This window comes from Hyla sarda, chromosome 1 (genome assembly GCF_029499605.1).
Source record: "Hyla sarda isolate aHylSar1 chromosome 1, aHylSar1.hap1, whole genome shotgun sequence".
NCBI lineage: Eukaryota > Metazoa > Chordata > Amphibia > Anura > Hylidae > Hyla > Hyla sarda.
The window spans coordinates 349,839,460-349,861,992 of NC_079189.1; the positions used below are offsets into that span (position 1 = coordinate 349,839,460).

The 22,533-nt window shown below is 36.8% G+C and overlaps 1 protein-coding gene across 9 annotated transcripts in view; it reads left to right on the plus strand.

Moving 5' to 3' along the window:
* Positions 1-22,533, plus strand: part of NFIB (nuclear factor I B) — a 427,846-nt gene that overhangs the window by 354,572 nt on the left and 50,741 nt on the right. For 6 of the 9 annotated variants that reach the window (XM_056521247.1, XM_056521290.1, XM_056521271.1 and 3 more), the window contains exons 7-9: positions 7,080-7,169; positions 12,961-13,089; positions 16,235-16,413. In XM_056521247.1, the coding sequence (XP_056377222.1) occupies positions 7,080-7,169; positions 12,961-13,089; positions 16,235-16,413 (398 nt within the window). The remainder of the gene's footprint in view (positions 1-7,079; positions 7,170-12,960; positions 13,090-16,234; positions 16,414-22,533) is intronic. The other 3 variants (XM_056521279.1, XM_056521289.1, XM_056521296.1) reach the window with 2 other exon arrangements.

Consider the following 22,533-nt stretch of genomic DNA (forward strand, 5'->3'; position numbering starts at 1 on the left):
TATATTTAGGCCTAACTTATAGTAAAACATACATACATTCTGTTTACCTGCAGTCACAGCTAGAGTGAGCATTGAAGCTTGCCACGTCCTTATTTTCCATTATTAAATTTATTGTGTGCATTGTACAAATTTAACATTTAAGCTCCCCTTAGTGGTGTCGGCTGGCAGCTAGAATTTTATCTTTTAATTTCATATCCAAGCAGGGGATTTGAAGTTTGGTGTCAGAAAACAAAACCTCTTTTTTTTTTTTAAACTAAACAGGTCCTAAGGGGATTTTCACATGCCAGTCTTTCTTCCTGCCCCTGTCAGCAGCTTCTGGCTTATTGAAGGCTCGACCGCCTCTCAATAAATCTGATACATCTGTGGCTGACCATATGACAACCTTAGAAAACTACACTAACTCTGGGCTGGCATAGATTTTGCATATAACTCACTCTGGCGTAAATTATAATGAAGAAGTTGAGTTGGGAGATGGTCTTCTATTGGGCCTTAATCTTTGTTTGAACTTCTTTTTCATGCATATGTCAGTGCAATATGAGTTTTACAAATAGAGCTTTTATATCTCATCTCTAAGCAGGTACTTCTTGCCTTCTTATAAATTCCCACTTACTGCATTTTCTCTGATTAGATAAAACCAGCCAAGTCTTTAAAGCTTTGAGGTACTTTAATTCTACTGCATTAACAAATCAATTGTAATTGACTTTGGAAGCTATTAGCATGATCACCCTACCTGCTTATGGATAAAAAAAAAGCCTTACAAAATATAAAAAGAAGTCCATTGAATAAATTACCCACAATGACAGATGGCTAGTCTTTTTTAGTTGGTGCATTTTTATCTGCCAAACTTAGAAAATCTTAAGCAAACTTTACAGAGCAAAAAGCAAAACTTAAATTACAAGCCTTTTTGCTTTAACTTTCAAGCCACATCTGCTACAAAGACTATAGAGCTTTACTGTGTCTAAGACTACTTTTAAACTGTTCATAACTTTTAGACCTAGTGCAGTTTAATTAGTTATACAGTATTAAGAAAACATGGCTGCTTTGTTCCAGAATCAATTCCAGACCTGCACTACTGGAGTGATGAGGATTGAGCTGAAATGCCATACACATCAAGAGTATAGTGTGTTGAACTATTTTTGGAAAAAGCTGTCATATTTTTATAATCCAGTCTCCTTAAATCATCATAGAACCCTATGGCCATTTAAAGGAAATCTGTCATCAGAATCACCCGCACTAAACCTGTTACACAGGCTTGTAGTGCGGGTGATCCTGATTAAAACGCTTCCTACCTGGTTAAAAATGGTTCAGCGCTTCTTAAGATATCTATATTTTTAGTTTTCTGTTATTTCCTGGCTTGGGACTCAGTGGGAGGTGTTATCATCTGGGACTCGGCCACACGTCATTATAGCTGGGCGGAGCTGCTGCCTGGCTCATGAATATTCATGAACTTATCCTCATGCACCAGATCTAGAAAAAGGAGTTAGACCAGGAGGAAAAGTTCATGAATATTCATGAGCCGGGCGGCAGCTCCGCCCAGCTAGAATGACGTGTGGCCGAGTCCCAGATGATAACACCTCCCACTGAGTCCCAAGCCAGGGAATAACAGAAAACTAAAAATAAAGATATCTGAAGAACCGCTGAACCGTTTTTAACCAGGTAAGAAGCGTTTTAATCAGTCTACAGGTTTAGTGCGAGTGATTCTGATGACAGATTTCCTTTAAGTGCAGCTCAACAATATCAATGTTTCATACAGGATAAGATCCTGTTTTGCTTTACCTGAAAGCGCATAGCTCTGAGATGAACCATTAAAATGCCCCATTATCATCAAAGTAAATTTCTTGAAGTGAATTTACAGTATATTCTGCTGTCCAAGTGATGGAACTATAACTTATTACATTGTAAGTTAATGGGGTCCATTGGGCCAGTGGAGCATTGTGGCTTTTCTCTGTACAATCTGTTTACATTAAGCGGACCTGCATGTTTATTTTTTTTTACCATAGTGGTAACAAGGGATTTATAGGCTCTGCTGCTTTTATTGAGCTCCTGAAAGTCCCTACCATGGTACATAGCTATTTCTCATTCTATGCATTTTAGGGAAGGGGCCAGATCTGAGCTGTTTGCTGGTTGTATACACACTAATCACATGAAGGCAAGTACTCCTCTCTGCAATGCTATGACATCATTTTGGAAAAAGTGCACTGGGTAGAACAGGTATGACGAGGGATGAATTACCCAGTACACTGCTATGAAAAACTACCATCATCACAGCAAGTGAGGGGTTAGAATGCAGTAGGGATCGGGAACTGTCAGAATGGCAGTGGTTCAGGGAAGGTGTGTACACTTTCAGTAAAATATTTTTTTTTGCAACTTGACTTGCCCCTAAAAAGTTTTTCTGGGGCTGAAATACCCCTTTTTATTCAATAAACTTTATTGAAGTAATGTGTTTATTTTCACAAAGGAATGTCACACTGGGATCTTCTTATTGTTGTATTAAACTGACAGGAAATTTATTAGGCCATACCTTTGCCATATCTTATGGGCATTCAGTGCCGGGAGGCCTTTTTTAGATCCCCTGGCTGTCATGGCAATCCAGCGGGGAATCGGTAACTAACACAGGGAGCCCCTTCCCTCTGTCTAACCACCTAGCTGCCATGATCACTATTGTTGGTGCAGCACATTCCTAAGATAAGACACTTTCCAGTAGTATGGGGGCAATTAGTTGGTAATATTGATGTCTAATCATGTTTAAAAATGCATATCCATTTTTTATTTAAGGAAAAAAAGAAAAATGGAGAGTTAGATTAGGTTTTCATAGGAGTATTTGGATGTGTGCACTTCTGTCTGCTATATATTACTATTCATGGACAAGAATTGTGCATTCATGAGCTGGAGCACTCCTTTGTTTTACATCTGACTAAATATCACACTAAGATCATTATACATTATGGAATATGGGGTAAGGTAGAGCTTAACTGTTTATAGCTTGTCTGCTACAAATAGAGGTGAGTTAAACACAGCATAAGGAAAAAGTTTTGTTGGAAAAAGAATATAACAACTAGTTGTGTTATCTATTATCCAGAAGTAGACCCTAAACTGTATGACTATTCTTATTCTCTGAAACTTGAACTTTGTATCTCCTTATATGTGTTTGTTTTTAATATTCCAAAAATGCTTCGTTAATCTCTTGCATTACATTTTTAGACTTTGTATGTCTCTAGGGATTGCCTTCCTTTGGCCTTGTGGCACTTAATAACTCAGCCCACTCATCCCTTGGTTAAAGTATTACATGAAGAAAAGAAAAACACCCTCTTAAATGGCAAGATACTATAACACGCAGAAAAGCCCTTTCACTGTTAATTCTCTGTCAACATCAGATGTAAGCAACCACTAGTATTCACACTGTTGTTGAACCACAAATACCAGCTCACACAGCAGTCTGCCTGCTTGTTTCTGGGAACTAGTGTAAAAAACTCATGCTTTTGAAAGGTTTTTCATACTAAAATTTATAAAGAAATCATACATGGACTTGCCACAGGGACACCATTTTATTACAGCTTGCTCATATCCATTCAGATAGAAACACTGATTCTAATATTTACGGTAATGCTTTATGCTAATATTTTGTGGAAAAAAATTGGTGTACTACGATTTTGGGGAACAATTTTGGTGTAAAATGATGTTGCTCAAGCCATGCCCCCTTTCCCCTGGCACTGCGCCCTTTTGCCACTAAACCATGCCCACTGTTGTGTTAGCTAAAAAATATATATATTTAAAACACATAATAAATGTGGTGCAAGGTGCCTTCACCAGTTTTTGGCACAAATGTATGCATGTAGACTACTAAATCTGCCCCAATTTGCATCTATACAAATTTAACAATGCCTAAAACTGTTTTATGTACCTTGACATATGGGTTTGGAACCAGTATTTATGAGTGATAGCTGAAGCATAACCTGAAATAAGCTGAAAGAATAACTTATACATCAGAGCTGCTGCCCCAAGGCGCACACTGTAGAGGCAAGAGGTCAGAATCTTTCCTTTCACTACTTCAGGGTCTTTCTACACCTGCAGAGCAAATGAACACTTTGCCAGAATGGAAATCATCATTACATATATATTTTGCAAATGTTGAGAAAATTTTGGCCTTAACATGAACTCATGAGTCATTGGGGAAAATCTAATTATTAACAACAATAGCTGCAGTGCATGTGCTATAGTATTGTATCATTTACTTTTAGTAACTTATGGAAGCCCTTCCTGTCCTGTCATAGTACTTATTTTCTACTTTTCTGGTCTACTCTTTTATCTTCTCGATTGTTGCATACAACAGTCTCCTGGGTCCAACATTTTTCTGCTGATTTACGAAAACGAAACTGATTAAGGAAACTCCAACATGAACATAAAGAACATAAATTCCACGTTTACTGAGAAAGTCTATGGAATTTTTTTGCCCTATCTCCAGCCGCCCTCTTCCATTCTGCTCTGTGATTACCAATTAAACAGACATTGCATGTACACTGATACAGACAAAAATACAGACAAAAATAGAAAATAGTAGAGGTTTAGAAAGCAAAACTTTCTTCTCCTTCGAGTAAATGGTTAACTTTTATCTTGTTGTTACTCCACACCTTGTAGCATTCATTTGAAATGGCCATTTGTCTGACAGGGGAAACTAAGCAAACACATCTTATTTTTCATTCTGGCGGTTAATTACTTGTGGTTGAAATGACATCATTCAACAACTGTTACGGGATCAAGCCCATATGCCTTGTCATATGGACGAATAACTATTTTAATCATGTCTTTAGATATAGCAATTCAACCTCATTATCTCTGGTGTTCTCGAAAGTAGACGGGAAGCGAGCAGAAAATGCTTTTCCTATGTATATTGTACATGTTTTTCCTTGAAAAGAATTGAAAGCTTGAACTTTCTTTTGAATAAATAAAGGTACCAAATCCTGGTTTAATTACCATCTGCTTGATTTGCATCAAAACGAGTGTTTACCTCATCCCAATAGTTTACTTAATACAGTATGTACACATTTCATTATTATTATTATCCTTATATTTCATTTCTACTTCACAGATGCTGGCAATTTTCACCATTGTCACATTGGTTCTCTAACATTTGGTCTGATGATCTCTAGATCTGGAATATCATGTCTAAATCTGATAAGCCACTAATGACAGTCTGAACTGTAAAACAAACATTCCAATTAATCTGGATGCGGTGGCAGAGCCAAGCACTCTCGCTTTACTTCCAGTATATGTTTCTGGATGGCATTGTACATTATTCCCTCTCTTAGCTTTCTTAGAACTCTTGTGTTGGAATCCTTTTAATAACGGCAACCTCAGTAAACATCAGCAGAGTGAACATATGGTTCTCTGCATGTAGTCAGAAAGCAGGTGTCTGCAGTGAGCAGGTGTTGCTAGGGATGTTTGAACTTGCCCCCAGATCACCAGTTGACTGCCGTGAAGTCCCCCTAACAGGTGGCTAGAGGCACTTGGCTGACCATGTGATGTTCATCGTGGGAGCTACCGGGGATGGCTGATGGCTGGAGGCAGGGGAAGAGGGGCTTTTCTTTATCTCTTTGATGAGGATATTGCCCGAACTCATGTCTCATTAGTGTTTCCTAAGGTCCTCTTGGAAGAGAACAACAGTTTAATTAAGAGCTCCCGTAAAACACGTTCCCTCACACTTTTCCCCCTGCAGCGTTTTAGCACATCAGAGTCCATCAGAGTTGCCCCAGGCTGAGTCAAACAGATATGCATCTGGCATTCCATTTGTGCAAGCTGTCAATACATACGCAGGGCCTCACACCAGTTTCCCTTTGCCTCGTCTACATATACAGCTCCATGTCAAGGGATCCATTTCTTCACAATTTACATAAGCCATCTTTACTTTGATGTGGTCTTAAGACAAACATGACCCAAGGATGGCCACAAATGTGTACTTCAAACTAGTTAAAGGAGCTAATAAAAATTTGAAATGCATTGCACCAGCTAAGTATAATATATAATATATTCAACTCCAAATGGGCTACATTTATTTTACTGCTGGTGTAAAACACTGATTTATTATCTTTTGTGGCATGAATTTAGAGAGCAAGAAATAATTTTGCACTAGTTTGTTAACATTACTCAGGTACAGGTAACCAGTAATGGAAGAGATGAGGTTGTCCAACAAAGCAGGTAGAGGTTGCCCTATAATGTTCATATATCATATCTACACACTCTTACTATGAATTCTAAGGTATGTGGCTACAACTTGACTGTTGGTTTGTCAGCCGTAAGTTGTTGCCAGTTCTTACTTTGTTATTATATTTAATTGAATTTACAGTTTTAACCTGTATGAATATTTCTGTTTGTTATTACCCTAATTACTTTATTTTGACTATTGTTTTGTTCTGATGCTACTGTTTTCATACTGTGTTGTATACTATATGGTCTTTTGGGAACAGCACAAGGCATCCAATGACACCAATATTGCTGTATATAGATTTGTTTTGCATTGTATTTTACCAGTATGATTATATTATTTAAGAACAATTTCTGTTTTTATATTTTAAATTGTTAGTGACAGATAAAGCTCTCTAAAATCCTGTTGAATTTTCAGTGAGTTAGGATGTAGTCTGAAAACTATCCACAAAATATCTAAGGCAATAAGGTTATGATTTATTTCCAAGTATCTGTATAACACTGACATGTTCAGCAGGGATGTAAAAAGATTGGAATCACTCACCAACTTTAACAATTATGGTGTAAGGCTCTGTTCACATGGCATTTTATTTATCCTTTTGCCATTTACATTGAAAATACCCCTGACATTTACATTTCCTGTCAGATACACCAAACATTTACTGCAGTCGCTGTGTTAATAGACCCTTACAACCCTGACCAACTTACCATCACTATATCTTCAGCTCTGGTGTAATAAGATTTTGGAATATTATAATTCTTAGAAATATTTCTGAGTATCAGGCAGGACAGTTTTGAAGACATCTGACCATTTTTTACAATATAGTGTCATATGAAAAAAGTCATTAAGCCCCATTCATTTTTTGTAACGTCACATACAGCGTTTACAGGCCAGTCAACCAGAAACAAGCAGTGGAAAATGGAGGAAGTCGGGGCTTCTGACTGTTGTTGGCTTAAGATGAAAATGGAAGGTGAGAACTTGGAGAGTTAAGTTTATTTTAAAGACAGCGCAAGACTTATCCATTTAACTCCTTAATGACCACCTTAATGTAATTTCTTTAATCTTGCGTTAAACATTTTAGCAGTTGAAACACAGCTGTATGTCCAATTACAGGTCTGGGACCTAAAGGAATGAGATTTTTTTTTACTACTTTTGCCTTTCTAGTCTCTGTTGGCAACACTGTGTAATATAGCAGGATGTGCAGCATTCTCTAATTATCATAAAAGATATAAAAAAAAACAGGGTGTCAGTACTGTGGGAACTCAAAAGACCCACGACTGTAAGAAATAACAAATTGTGCTATAATAGAAGGTAAGAAAACCTCTTTTTAAGCTAAGATTCAATAATATAACTATACACATATGCCTAAATCTATCTTATTGTATAGAAACATATTGTAGTAACAGGTCCACAAGGTTATTAGACCAAATGCCGCAAAGAACTTTAGTACCATTTGCTTACTAAGCAATGAGACTTGTTACAATGCACTTAAGTGTTACAATGGAGTTCAGTGTAGTCAGGATCATAGCACTCTCGTCTTCTCCCTCTACCACCCTTACGAATGATTGATAGCCGCGGTGTATACAGCTAGATATGCAGCAGCTGATCAATCTGCTCAGCAGACCTGTCTACACAACACATTGCCCTTGTTGGTGGCAGATCAACTTTAATAATTCCAAAACGGGAAAGCTTATTTATATAAAAGAGAAAAAAAAAATCTGAGTCTGTTGCAAAAACAATAATAATGCCTAACAGTCTAACAACTACGGTAAATGTGTCCTAGCCTTTAAATAAGCATGCACTAGAACTCCCAAAATACTCTGGTCATTAAAGGGTTAAAAAAAATACCATGTTAAAACATGTCAGGTACTCATGTAAGAATTTGACAGATGAAAAGGGCAATAGTACATTTAAAGCTCTGTTTACAATTGCATTGTGGCTTCTGTTCATTACTGAAACCATACTCATTTGCTGGATCTGTCATAAGGTGGATCTAAAGGTGGATCTAAAGGATCACATACACATATGTATCCGTTGTGATACAGCTCTTAAAAATAATTATTCTATATAAGCTTGTGGCTTCCTTTGTGCCCACTTACATCATAATTGTGGGGCTTTTAAGAGCGTGTGCAGTATTAACCAGTTTGCCTTTCGGCTAGTTGGCTCAGAGAGATTACATGATGGGTACGTTTAATTTCAACATCTCATCTTATAAAGCTCTGCTTGCTTCATATCAGATACAACATTAGATCTTGGCAACAAAACCCTATGAGTATATAAGTCTCAAGTTGTCTTTTTCTGCACTGTGGCTCAGTGCAGCTCACTAGGGACATGCTATAGTACTACATGTACAATGAAAGTATGTTCAGTGATTCTATTTGTCACTATGTTTAAAAAAATTATGACATCTTGCAGTTTTTACTTTGGATGAAGATGAAAAGTAACAGCTTTCTGTAGCTAACATATAGGATCCACCATTTACAGCAACAGATTGACACAGCTCAACTCATCCCCCTCCCTGCACACTCTCAGATCATAGAGCATGTCTAGAAAACTCCCACTGAAGTCAGTGAGTCAGCTCCATGCTACAGGTTCACATAGTCCATGTGGCTAAAGTAAATTATATCTTTAAAGAGGCACTGTCACTAACCTAAAATATTCATATGTTACAGATATGGTAATTCTAACACCATCTCTAAAATATGTCTTTTACATATATTTTGATTTTACCTTATGAGATGAAATGACAAGAACAGTTTCAGTATCTGTTTTAATTTGTGAATAATATATAGTTGATACATTTCCTTAAACAAACAACTAAGGCCAGATAACTTATTCGTAGGCTTCTTTAAATAGGTCACACTTAGTACAGTTCTCCTGGATTGTCCAAGTTAACTGTGACATCTTTCTTCTTGTTTAAGAATGAAACTCAATCTTTTATAAATTCTGTCTTTTGTGATAGCCTGTGAACAGCAGAATGGAGCAATTGTGCTTTGTGAATGGATTTTGTTACTGACAGTCTTATGACTACCCAAGACGTACACAATATGGCATTCACAAGCAATGTATATAGAACATTAGTACACTTGTCCATTTCTGCATACGATAATGGCTGAATGATTTAACAACAGAAGACAACACACCGGCAGAAGTTTGACAACACTTAAGGCAAATATTTGCTTAAACTTTCAGTTTGCCCCTTCATTTTTTAAGTATCTTGTTGTAGGGTAATGGATGTTTTGTGTGCTCACACTGATATTAAAATACTCAGTTTCCTGCATAGAGCTAAAATACCATTTAAGTATGTTGCTCTGGTTTTCATGGCTTATTGTCCTCATGATAGACATTTATTTTATTTGCTTGCATGGGAAGATATATCATTAAACTGAAATAAAAATCACATAATGGACAGAGGCAAATTATGTCTTTTCATCATGTTAAACAAAAGGGCTCAACATGATACTGTAATTGAAGAGGTAATGAAAACTTAGTTACAATCAGAATGTTGTTTATTTTGAACATGGAAGGCAACATCCGTGCATTGTTATGCTAAAGAGGGTTTCCACCCAAAGACTCATACCTGTAAATAACATCTTAGAATGAGTTCAGAAGTTTGGGCATCATATTTTTTTTACTTTTCATAGCGATTTTTTTTAAAGTGACAACAGGAAGTGCAGCCATATTGGTTGTCACTTTGGAATAGGTTTCTGTGCAGCTGGTAAGTCCACCACTCAATCTGATGTTATGTTTGTAAAATCTATAACCATCATAAGTAAGGTTTAACCATCCTTGTATAAGAACAGTTTCTCCAGTTCCAGATTCTAACAGTTTATTTCAGATACATACAGGATGCATGCTTAGTGTATTACTTAATAAGGCCAATTATATTCTATTTATTAGAGTTGGGGTAAAATACACAAATAAGTGATGTTCATAATAAGCAGTCACATCGCAGTCAAGCAATAAGCAATCACATCGCAGTCATCAACAAGTCTTCTGATAACTATAGTTAGTGTTGGCTAGAACAATATCTCCCACTCTAGTTAATAGCTACAAATTCATAGAGAAACAAAGTTATCTAAGACAAATAACATATGCCATTGTACAATTCAGAAATGTTCCAACACTAGAAGATATTGACTTAGAAATAGAGTATATTTTCCTTTAAATGTATTTACTTTGTAAAGTGCATCATTGTTAATATAATAACTGGGCTCATCACTGGAGTCTGAGAAATGGGGAAATATGTATGGGTGTGGGCTTTTTATGGGAAAAGTAAAGGGGTTTTACCATGACGACAGATTGGTCTGAATTGATGCATTACTTGAAATTAAACATATTTCCAATGTACAAGCATTTCCAAAAATGTATAGTTTGAGAGAGATCTACACACTTAATAATCCCCCATGTGTCTTCTATATTTGCCCTGTTGCATCCACTTAGGCATGGCTAGTTCAACTGCATATTGCTCGTTAGTCTCTACTGTGTGTAAGCAAGGAAGATTGTGGGAAAGTGTGCGCTCACAGTTTAAAGACAAAACCAAAAAAGGGATCAGATCCATGGGGGGGTGAGAGTTTTCCGTGATGTCATTTTACCTAAAAAAAAAAAAAAAAACAGCAACACGCTTACTCCTTTACAGACATGTATGTGGTACACTGATCTTACATTGTTTGGAAACCCCTTTAACCATTTGTTTTTTCCCCCCATTCTTTTTGTTTAATTATATTGACACTCATACAAGTTCTGTGTAATTTATAAATTGATACGATCTTTTATATCAATGGAAATTAAACTTTTCCATGGAATACTATGGATACTGTACAGTTTATAGCTAGACTTTTTAGTGCTTATATAGAACCTTTGATGGACTTTATAGTATACTAATCTGCCATTATTTTGTTACAAATATCAGACAAGTTTATTTTGTCATGTCCTTTTGGAAGCACCTTTACATGTAGACTAAAATAAGGTGCAGATAAAGAGAGTTCTCATTGATATCGGAGGCTTTTCTGAGCAACGTGCCAGCTGATGAGAACCAACTATTTGGATGGGCAGTTTGCAGAACTCAGGACCTGATGGGAATTCAGACAGTGCTAAATACAAAGACTTCATTATGTTGGAGCTCTTCACTGCTACAGTCCTTGCATGAGGGCTTTGTGTTTTTAAGTGCCTTGCAACAAAACCAATTGTGCCTCTGTGTCACTATGCATATCATTACATGACTTGTATGTTTGCTTTATTTCTACCCTTTTATAACATGCAAATGTCTGTCACCCTTTGTCTTGATTATGTGATTTTCTTTATATTGGTATTTTGACTTGATGAGTTAAATTTGGCTCCATGCTTTTACATTTACTGTAACTGGAGGTAAAACACTAAAGTCACATTATACTGTTGTCTTTTAATGGAAAAGATAAAGAAAACCAGTTTTATTAGCTTGTCAACAGTGTCACATAGTAATTAAAGAAGCTCTCCAGGGTTTGAGCATTTTTGCCCATATCCGGCACCATCACTGCCCATATCCGGCATTACAGCATCATCTGTTATGAATGTGTCAGAGAAAGTAGTAAGTCCTGGGTCTGCTGACTGTGAACTACTGGTTTACATCAACACCTGTTAGATTGTTCCTGCTGGCTCTCAAACCCCTCCCAGCTGTATATGTATACCGCTGCTCTCTCTGTAGGATCAGGCTACATAGAAGTTATACACCTCCCCTGTGGCTGTGTTCACACATTGCGCTTCTTGCAGACTTTTTGTTTTTCTGTGATTTTCCTAAAATTCCAGCAAGAATTGTGCTATGTACCACAATTTGTGCAAAACAAAAAATATAAATTTTTACTGTGATTTTGAAAATAAAATCTGCAAAACCAGCCATAATGCAGTTAAAATGTGTTAAAGATGCAGAAAAGATTCAACGTGCAAATATAGCCTAAAGACACCAAATCTTCATAAATCACCTCATGGTGATAATAGATAACATAACTTTCGCCTCATGGCATTATTTTCTTAAAAAATGTACTTTGGATAAGGAAATGCTACAAAACTGCACATAATGAGAACTTACCTCAACCCACTTATGAGTCTAATGAGTTAACCTGAGTGAAAACCAGCACCAGCAGCCTCATTAGATGGCCAGGTACAGTGATCAAACTCCACACCCTTTTTGTCTGCATAGCTAGAACATTCATGGGAAATGTAGGAAGCATTAGGAAATAATTTCAGTGATTGAGCGGCATCAAGAATATAGTAAAACATGTGCCTGAACCTCTAAATTTGACACAAAAACATCTACATCTTCTCCAATTAAAGCCTATGCAGCACAATATAAGCAAAAAAATATGCTGAAATGCTTCTTTAAAGAGTTTTTTGGCTGATAAAATGTGAATTGTTCCTGAAAATTTAGTGCAATTCAGGGTATCTGAGAAATAATGGATACACAAATTACTTTAATGATATGCCTGTCTGGTATGAAAGGAATGTGATTTTGGTTTAATAGGCTGAAGACAAGCAAACTGTTATTGAACTCCTCATCTAGAGGCCATTCATTTGTGCTTGTCTGCCTGTCACGTTGAAGCCTGATAACTGAACTAAGAAGGGCACATTGATGTGACTAGAAGTATGTGTACTTAGGACTGTGTTGTTTGAAAACCAACTCTTTAAGAATAATATTAGCCATAAGAATACAAAAAAAGTCTGATCATGACTGATACCCTCCCCTTACCTGCTTGGATCCTGACACCTTGTTGTATTACTTTAAACAGATATGTCCTCCCCAACAATGAAGAAGCCTGAAAAGCCATTGTTTAGTCCAACATCTCCACAGGATTCTTCGAGACTCAGCACTTTTCCCCAGCATCATCATCCGGGGATTCCAGGAGTAGGACATAGTGGTAAGGGCAACAATACCTTCATCTAGTTTAGATTTCCCTACCCATGCTATGTTTACAGCTAGAACATTTTTAATACATAACCCTAAAATACTGAAGCTAAGATTCATACATAGATAGGATAGAACTTTTATAAATGGCAGTGAAGTAGTGGTATTGTGTTGTTAGGTTGTCTTTTGCAGTGAGTAAACCCAGAGCAAGACTGGGAATAGTGGGTCAGTTATAATGATTATAGCTCGTCATACTTATTGTAAGGGCATCTAGGGCATCCTCTTCTACACTGTCTATTAACAATTTAATTCACATTTTAAAGGAATGGAATTTCACAGACTTGAAGATCATTTTGTTTTTGTGGTTCAGTAGCAGTTACTTATAAGATGTTTGTTACATTTAGTGGTTTTTAATATAACAGTCCACTTTCTTAAAATGAATATATCTCACAGATTTATTTTTAACATTTTAGAGCCAGATACTGAAAGATGTTCTTTTTTTCTAATCTGTTTCTATTTTTTGTTTGTCATATTTTATTTCATTTTTTGTACATTGTTGGGACAGCCATCTTGCCTAAGCTGTTTGTTAACAACATTTATAGATATGCTTTACAGAAAGTCCTACAGAATAGACTATAACTGACCCTATTGACTTCATTGGAAAGTTCTCTTGACATGAGGATTAGACAGGGGAGGAAGTGAGTTCTGTCGATCAGCTATTGTGAATGGTGCAATTCCATCTTATCTATATATTGGTGTGACCTTTAACTATAATTCTTTCTGTGATGGTAAGGAGGACACTGCTGAAAAGCAATATCTTCAGAACAGAAAGTGTCAGATTATTGTTAAGCTTAGAAACATTCTGTTTAGTGTGAAAACTTGATTTAAACAATAGGTACATTTCTAATGACACGTTTCCTTTAGGCATTATACATTTCATCATTTTGTATGCATGTTTTTAGTGAGAGGCCTTATTTCACCATTTAGTCCATCTACTGTGATGCACATGCAGTCTAAAATATTATTATGTGAATTGCTATCACTTTCTTGAGGTCAATGCAGCATGCTTTACATTAACTGGAGTTATTTCAGGTACAGTGGGGGAAATTAAGTTACACATATGTTTTTGTTTAATGAGTATGGGAATATCTTTGCTCAGTTTACTTCATTAAGTTAACTTCATTTTCCTTTCAAGGCTCTGAGCCAAATGGAAATTTGGCTAACCAACGGATATCACATTCACTTGTAACTTGGGGCGTTCACCTGTGTTCAGTGATTATCTCTAGAACCTGCCAAGGGCATTGCTCCGTTCACTTAAGAGTCACTACAGTATTCCCCTAAATCTAGCATTATTTGTGAGATGATTTTAACATACAGCAGGTGTGATGAAAATATGAATAATCCTAGGATTGTATATTATTTGGGAGTTGCATTTTTTGGTTAAGTTTGGATAGAAGAACAGGGCTTCTTAACTTTACAAAGACTACCACCTTTTGTTTACCTAGACATGCTTTCTAATTACAGAAAAAGTCAAGTAAAAACACTTATACGTGCAGTGTTTGATCTTTTTACTAATATATATATATATATATATATATATATATATTTGCAGTTTTATTCTGGGGAGTATTTATAACTGTGCTCAGGATTCTGCTAAATTGAAAAAAAAATATATATATAATTCTTTATTCCTTCTTTATTACCCTGCCACCACGATTATCATGAAGCTCAAGTCCCAATGCTCAGTTGAATCTGGGTTCGGGATGTAGGAATTGCCGGCTCTGCCAGTCAGTGGCTAAGACAGGACATTGAGCAATTACCTGTGCTAACCCCGACCCTAGAATCTCTGCACAGTCGGACTTGTGCTTTGTGAATGGTGGCGTTGGGGAATGGTGGAAGGTAAGTATAGTGTTTTTCCTGTTTATATAATTATAAATACTCCTCAGAATATCTATTTAATGTTTAAAAAAATAGAGCACAACATATATTTCACTATCATCATACTACTTTTGCATAGTATTGATATATTAGTAGATAATATTTCTATGGATTCATATGAATGAGGGCAAGAATGAAGATTCTAACATCAGAGCCTAGGCAAAGCTTCATGTAGTGATCTTCTTTTCAGCTGAGTATCACAGATGCTGAGCCTACTGCTGAGTGACAGCTTCACACTATTATCAAGCCCTGAGATGAAGACATTAACATAGTGCTGTCTTGAAGATGGCAGTGAAGCTGAAATATGGAAATCATTGTTATCAGGCAAAGCAAATCAACTTATATGCTTAGAAGGGATCAGAACAAATGTTTGGTTTGATTAGAATACTATTTGTTTCATTCTTCCCTCTATTGATTCTCTTTTAATAAAACACAATCTGCCAGCGAGTCCTGTTCATTTCTCTGAAAAAATGTTGCAACAAAATTAATTAAATAAATATTGATGTCGCAAAAAACAGTTGCCCTATCTGTACGATGAAAATAGACTGCTCTTTGTAAATAGATAATTCAGTTCTTGATAATAAATGAGTGTTAGTGATGTAGATGGTATTGGGAGGTCTGGGAAAACTAGGGTTCAAGCTATTTTTATATAATTTAGGGACTGATTCCCTTCATCTTTGTATGCTCTTGAAAAAAAAACCTGATGGTTCACTTTGTAAGCAAACTTACAAAATGAGCTATCTTCCCATAAGTCTTACAGGTATGTAGTGGTCCATTGCAGCCAAAAGTCATTAAGAGTTGATGATGACTTATTTCCCAGTGTGATGTTAAGGAACACAAAAATGTAGGGTTTGTTATATTTAAAGACTCTGGAGAAAATACTTAACCAGTGAAAAATGTTTTCTTTCTGGGAATAATGCTTTTATTTCAAGCAATGCTAAATCAGAGAATGGTGTAATTCCTGAAAGCTAAACAAGACTTTGAGCAGCTTGATCTGGGAAACTTTGGCTGTTAGCTCTCAAGGGATGTCTGGTATTTGGGCTTCATTTGAATTGCTAGTACAGCCGGGAAAATAATCAAGTTCTGTTTAGAAGATGGATTGCAAGTGTTTGGGGGAGTGTTTTCACAAGTTCAGGTGGGCCAGACTCTCTCAACACTTTAAACAAAAAAACAAAATACTAACATACCGTCAAATTTCTTTTCTTTTTCTGTATTTACAGTCATCTCAACCAGGACTTCACCTTCCCCTCTACCGTTTTCAACCCAAGCTATTCTTCCTCCGGCCCCTAGCTCCTACTTTTCTCATCCAACAATTCGATATCCTCCACACCTGAACCCTCAGGATGCCCTGAAGAACTATGTTCCTTCTTATGACCCGTCCAGCCCGCAAACAAGCCAGGTAATAGAAATTGATAATTAGACAAATTATATCTGTAGGTAATAAACTGGGAAAGTAATTTCTCCAATGCAGTCAGTAATTTCCATTAAAAAATCTTTGAAAAAAAAGTCTTATCTTCTAGAAATCATCCAAAGACGTTCTTAGGGAAAACATGAGTTTTCCTTATCTATTGTGGAGTTGTCCTCTCAATCTCTTATTTATTCTCAATAACCTTGATTAAAGGGGTTATCCAGGAATAGAAAAACACTTCACTTCAATGGAACTGAGCTGCAGAACCACACCCAACATGGAGACAGACGGGGAGCTGTTTTTGAAAGAAAGTATCTGTGTTTTTCTATTCCTGGATAACCCCTTTAACCAAAAAGTAACATTATAAAGTCTGTAAAAAACAAATATTTGTATTTGGGTCTGTACTATGGCCATGTAATACCTCTGAATCAAACTATTCAACTCTTATGGAGACTATGGCCCATATTTATCAGTCAGCCTGAAACCCTAATTGTCTGGTTTTTCCTACAGCAACCAATCACAGCTCAACTTTCACTTTACAAGAGCTCGTTAAGATATGAAAGTTGAGCTGTGATTGGTTGTTATGGGAAAAAACAGACAATTAGGGTTTTTGGCTGATTGTTAACTCTCCCCCTATAAGTCACCTTCAGTAGAACCATACTGCCATGTTTTTCAGCTGTAATACAGACCTGAAGTGCATCCCTATTATGGCCAGCTTCCTTCAGAAATATTTGCTGAGTTAGTGAGAATTTTAAATATATATTCCAACTAAACAGTGTTGCAAATGTTTTATAAAATCTTTGTGTGTAAAATTCACGAACAATATATGACCTTTCCAAAAATTACCATTGGTTCAAGTTAACAGTTGTCCATATGCTGTGCATATTCAGTTGTATCCACTAAACTGATCTGCGATTTACACAATATCTCTATTCTGTGAATACACAGATGGCTGAAGATGTGTCTGTTTTGGAACAAAGATACTTTATGAAAGCAAATTTTTCCCTTAAGACTTTTTGTTTTCTAATGTTTTGGTTATTCAAAGTGTGTAATTGGACAGAGATTAAATTTTTGGTCTGTATGTAGTTTTATGTGCAGTCATTAGTCTTGTAGTTCACACTGGTTTCATACTAATTTTTTATGTTTCACGGTCAGGTCTTATATATTTAGCCCTTTTTACACAGTCTTAGAAAGGTCAACAAGCTGATAAAAATGTAAAAACTGTTTTGGTATTGCATATCCAAATCATGTTAGTCGTGTGCTTGGCATTTCATTACACTGTGAGTGCTTGTGTTCTGCCTCCTAAAAAAAAAATCACAACGCAAGTCACTGTAAATCTGGCCGATCATTAGAAAAAGTATAGAAGTACTGCTTCATATATGTCACACAACATCTATAAATGAAAGAGCATTAGTGCTTTTAAAAAACCCAAACTATGAATGTATTGAATATATCCTTTCTACACAAGAGCTAGCCAAAATAAAATTCTTAACAGGTTACTTTGAACACCTCAGAGATTAAACAATGGATCAAGTACATTTTATCTGGTTATATCTGATTAGACATCTTAGCAAATCACTCTGGATTTTTATTCATATTAACATCTCATTTTTTAAAGTACAATTTGTTAACCAGGCTTTAGTCTAATTTTTTGACTACAATAAATTGTGTAAAAGGAAAGGCTAGATTATCCTCCTCTTCTTTTAGTTTTGTACAGCTATTAAACAGCACATGTAAGCAGAGAAGGTAAATTCCATAGGCCCCTTAAAGCAAATAATGCATATTTAATTCATGGGCTAATCCTGTCTGTATTAACATTAAAACATCTCTGGTATCTTTCTTTACCTCACTACTTACAGTGCTTAAACCCTAATCCAGGCCCTAATCATTCTCACTTTGACTACTGTAACTCATTCCTAATTGGCATTCCACTACTGGCTCCACTTTACCCCATCATGAAAGCAGCAGCCAGCTTTTATCTTTTAGTGTGGGGGTTATACTTATACCTGCACCTTCTCATTAAACTAGTTATCTGTCTTGGGTTGTGAAGAATTTATTAAAAATGTTGCTAGTCTACAAAAAAAAACTCTTAACATTGCTTAACCTCTTGGGGACGAAGAGTTTTTCCATTTTTGCATCTTCGTTTTTTCCTCCTTGCCTTTTAAAAATCATAACCCTTTCAATTTAGCACCTAAAAAACCATATGATGGCTTATTTTTTGAGCCACCAATTCTACTTTGTAATGACATCAGTCATTTTACCCAAAAATCTATGGCAAAATGGAAAAAAAAATCATTGTGCGGCAAAATTGAAGAAAAAACACCATTTTGTAACTTGACAAAATGCGATTAAAATCATATCCTACTTATGTAGGTTTGATTTTGTCGTACTTCTGGAAAAAATCATAACTACATGCAGGAAAATGTATACGTTTAAAATTATCATCTTCTGACCCCTATAACTTTTTTAATTTTTCCGCATACAGGACTGTATGAGGGCTCATATTTTGCACCAAGATCTGAAGTTTTTAGCGGTACCATGTACTGATCTGACTTTTTGATCACTTTTTATTAATTTTTTCATTATATAAAAAGTGACCAAAAATACGCTATTTTGGACTTTAGAATTTTTTTGCGCATATATTTTTATAATTTGGACATTTCCGCACGTGGCGATGTCACATATGTTTATTTTTATTTACACTTTTTTTTATGGGAAAGGGGTGGTGATTCAAACTTTATTAGGGAAGGGGTTAAATTATCTTCACTTTTTTTTTAACTTTTTTTTTTTTTTTGCAATGTTATAGCTTCCATAGGGGGTTATAACACTGTACACACTGATCTTTTACATTAATCAATGGTTTATCATAGGAAACCATTGATCAATTATTCTGCCGCTTGACTTCTCATGCCTGGATCTCAGGCACTGAGCAGTCATTTGGCGATCGGACAGCCAGGAGGAAGGTAGGGGACCCTCCTGCTGTCCTACAGCTGTTCGGAATGACGCGATTTTGCATCGGCGATCCCGGACAGCCCCCTGAGCTAAGCGGCCTGAGTGTACTTTCACTTTAGATATGGCATTCAACTTTGAACACCGCGTCTAAAGGGTTAATAGTGTGCGGCACTGCAATCAGTGCCGCATGCTATTAGCCACGGGTCCCGGCCATTGCTAGTTGCTGGGCCCGACCTGCTATGATGTCATGGCCCCGCGTTATAGACAGGGAGTGGGTGGAGGGCGTACAGGTACGCCCTCCATCCCCAACAGGTTAAAGTGGTACTCTGGTGGAAAAACATTTTTTTTAAATCAACTGGTGCCAGGAATTTTTACAGATTTTTAAATGACTTCTATATAAAAATCTTAATCCTTTCAGTACTTAGCAGCTGCTGTATGCTCCAGAGAAAGTTCTTTTTGGATTTATTTTCTGTATGACCACAGTGCTCTCCGCTGACACCTCTTTCTATGTCATGAACTGTCCAGAGCAGAAACAAATCCCCTTAACAAACCTCTCCTGCTCTGGACAGTTCCTGACATGGACAGAGATGTCAGCAGAGAGCACTGTGGTAAGACAGAAAATAATTTCAAAAAGAAAAGAACTTCCTCTAGTATACAGCAGCTGATAAGTACTGGAAGTAGTAAGATTTTTTTAAAGTAGTTATTTACAAATCTGTTTAACTTTCTGGCACCAGTTGATTTAAAAAAAAAAGTTTTCCAGTACCCCTTTAAGTATCATAAATATTCACTATACTCACTGTCTTAAAGGACATCTGCAGCAAAAACAACTTATCCTCTATCCACAGGATAGGGGATAAGTGTTTTATGGTGGGGGGGGTCTCAGCATTAGAACCCCCCACGATCAAACACTTATCTCTGATCTCTCACGTGCAGGAGGCGTGCCGGCCACAGTGTGACGTCGTGGCGGACATGCCTACTCCATGTAGTTCTATGGGAGAGGCGGGAGGAAGCGTTCCTGCCTCCCCATCTCTCCCATAGAACTGTATGGGGAGGGGGCGTACCGTTGACCTCAAAGAGGTCGACTCTGTGCACATTAGCCTCTCACATAGAGCGGCAATGCTGGGGGCCCCGTTTGGGAGATCGCGGGGGTCCCGGCGGTCTGACCCCCTGCGGTCAAACACTTATCCCTTATCCTGTGGATAGGGGTATTAGTGTTTTTTTGCTGCAGATGTCCTATTAAAACTTACTTGCTCTCTTTACTCCATGTCAATAGTCTGTGACTCCTCCCTCATTACCGCCTATCACTTTACTCTGCAGGACTTCTCCTGTGTTTCCTCCATTCCAGGTACCTTTTTGTCCCAGACCATTCTGAACATTTATACTCAAGCAAATTCATTTGTCCCATAACCATAGTTTGTAGCCCAAATTCAACCTCACATGTTCACAAGTATCACCCTCTCTCTTTCCTCAACTAGCTACCATTGTCCCATCACTATGCTCTTGATATCAATTTTGAGTCATATCCTGGCTGGGTAGCTGAGTTTCTGCAGGTTTTTTTTTATGGTTTATATGCTTACAAATAATTTTTTTTTCTTGTATAAAACCCACAAAATCTTTATATCACTGTCTCTGACAGGAAGTTTTATAGCATATATGGGACTTTTTTTGTGTCTTTGTGTTAGCAACTAGTGTTGCTCACGAATATTTGCGAATATAGCACTATATATTCGTAATTACGAATATTCGTTTTTTTTCTTCCACAGTACACATCACAGTGATCACCCCTCTCTGCTTCCAGCTTGTGTGGTGTAAAGAAGGCTGTAATACTACTGTGTGAGACTGGCGTGCGAATTCTTGCATATGCGATAATTAGCATATGCTAATTTTCGCATATGCGGATTTTCGCTTATGCTAATTTTTATATATGCTAATTTTCGTATATGCAAATTTTCGCATACGTGAATTTTCGCGTATGCAAAATAAAACGCAAATATTACGAATATATGAATTTTGCGAATATATGACGAATATTCGTCCATATATTCGCGAAATATCGCAAATTCTAATATGGCCTATGCCACTCAACACTATTAGCAACATATATCTGCTTGCCTACTGTGAAAGATTTAGTACAGCACTCATATAGGTGATAACTTTTTATCTTTGGATAATTGGATAACCCATTCAATGGGACATCACACACTAGTAAGTAGACTCTGCAGTTGTAGTCAAAAATGAGTGTAGTTTAGTTGAATATGCTATTTAGTATAGTTAAGGCAAAGTTATACAGATATACAGTATACTACCTAACCATATGACAAGAGGACACTCTTACCTATCTACCTTGAGGTAATAAGTTCCTTATAGGAATGCATTTCAGACATTTTATTTGAAAGTTTTTTTCAGGATATAAGTGCTAATACTGACAATGGCCCAGATTTATCAAACTGTGTGAGAGAAAAAATGGAGGGATTTTCCCACAGCAACCAATCACAGCTCAGCTTTCACTTTACCAGAGCTCATTAGCTGAGCTGTGATTGGTCGCTGTAGGAAAATCCCTCCATTTTTTCTCTCACACAGTTTGATAAATCTGGGCCAATATCTTACCATAGCTTATGACTTCCAGGACACACAACAAATCCATTGCTATACGAACAACTAATAAAACAAATGCAAGCTCTAATTTTTGATGGATTTTTCTTTTAGCATTGTATGCCATTGTGTAAGTTCCACTGTCTAGTGTTTTAGTTGGTTTCCATTTACTATGGACAGCAGCCCCAATGATTCTATAGTCTGTGCATAAATATTGTTCATGTATCTGTTGAGAAATCTGTACAGCCAACTCAATATGCCTTACTTACACCTAAGTAAAACACTGTAGCTAGCCATCATTGCGTGGGAAATGTTTAGACAAGTAAACTGTATAGAAATTATATAGTGAAGGATATGCACTGAAACATTGCCTCTTATATCTTCAATATGTGAAAAATACTTAAAGATGTTCTCCAGCGCTAAACATCTTCTCCCCTATCACGCCCCTCCCATAAACTTGCATCGAGGGGGTGGGGCGTGACATCATGAGAGGGCAGAGCCGTGACATCACGATACTCCGTCCCCCGTACCGTCCATCATCAGCCACAGAGCGATCCTCACTTTGTG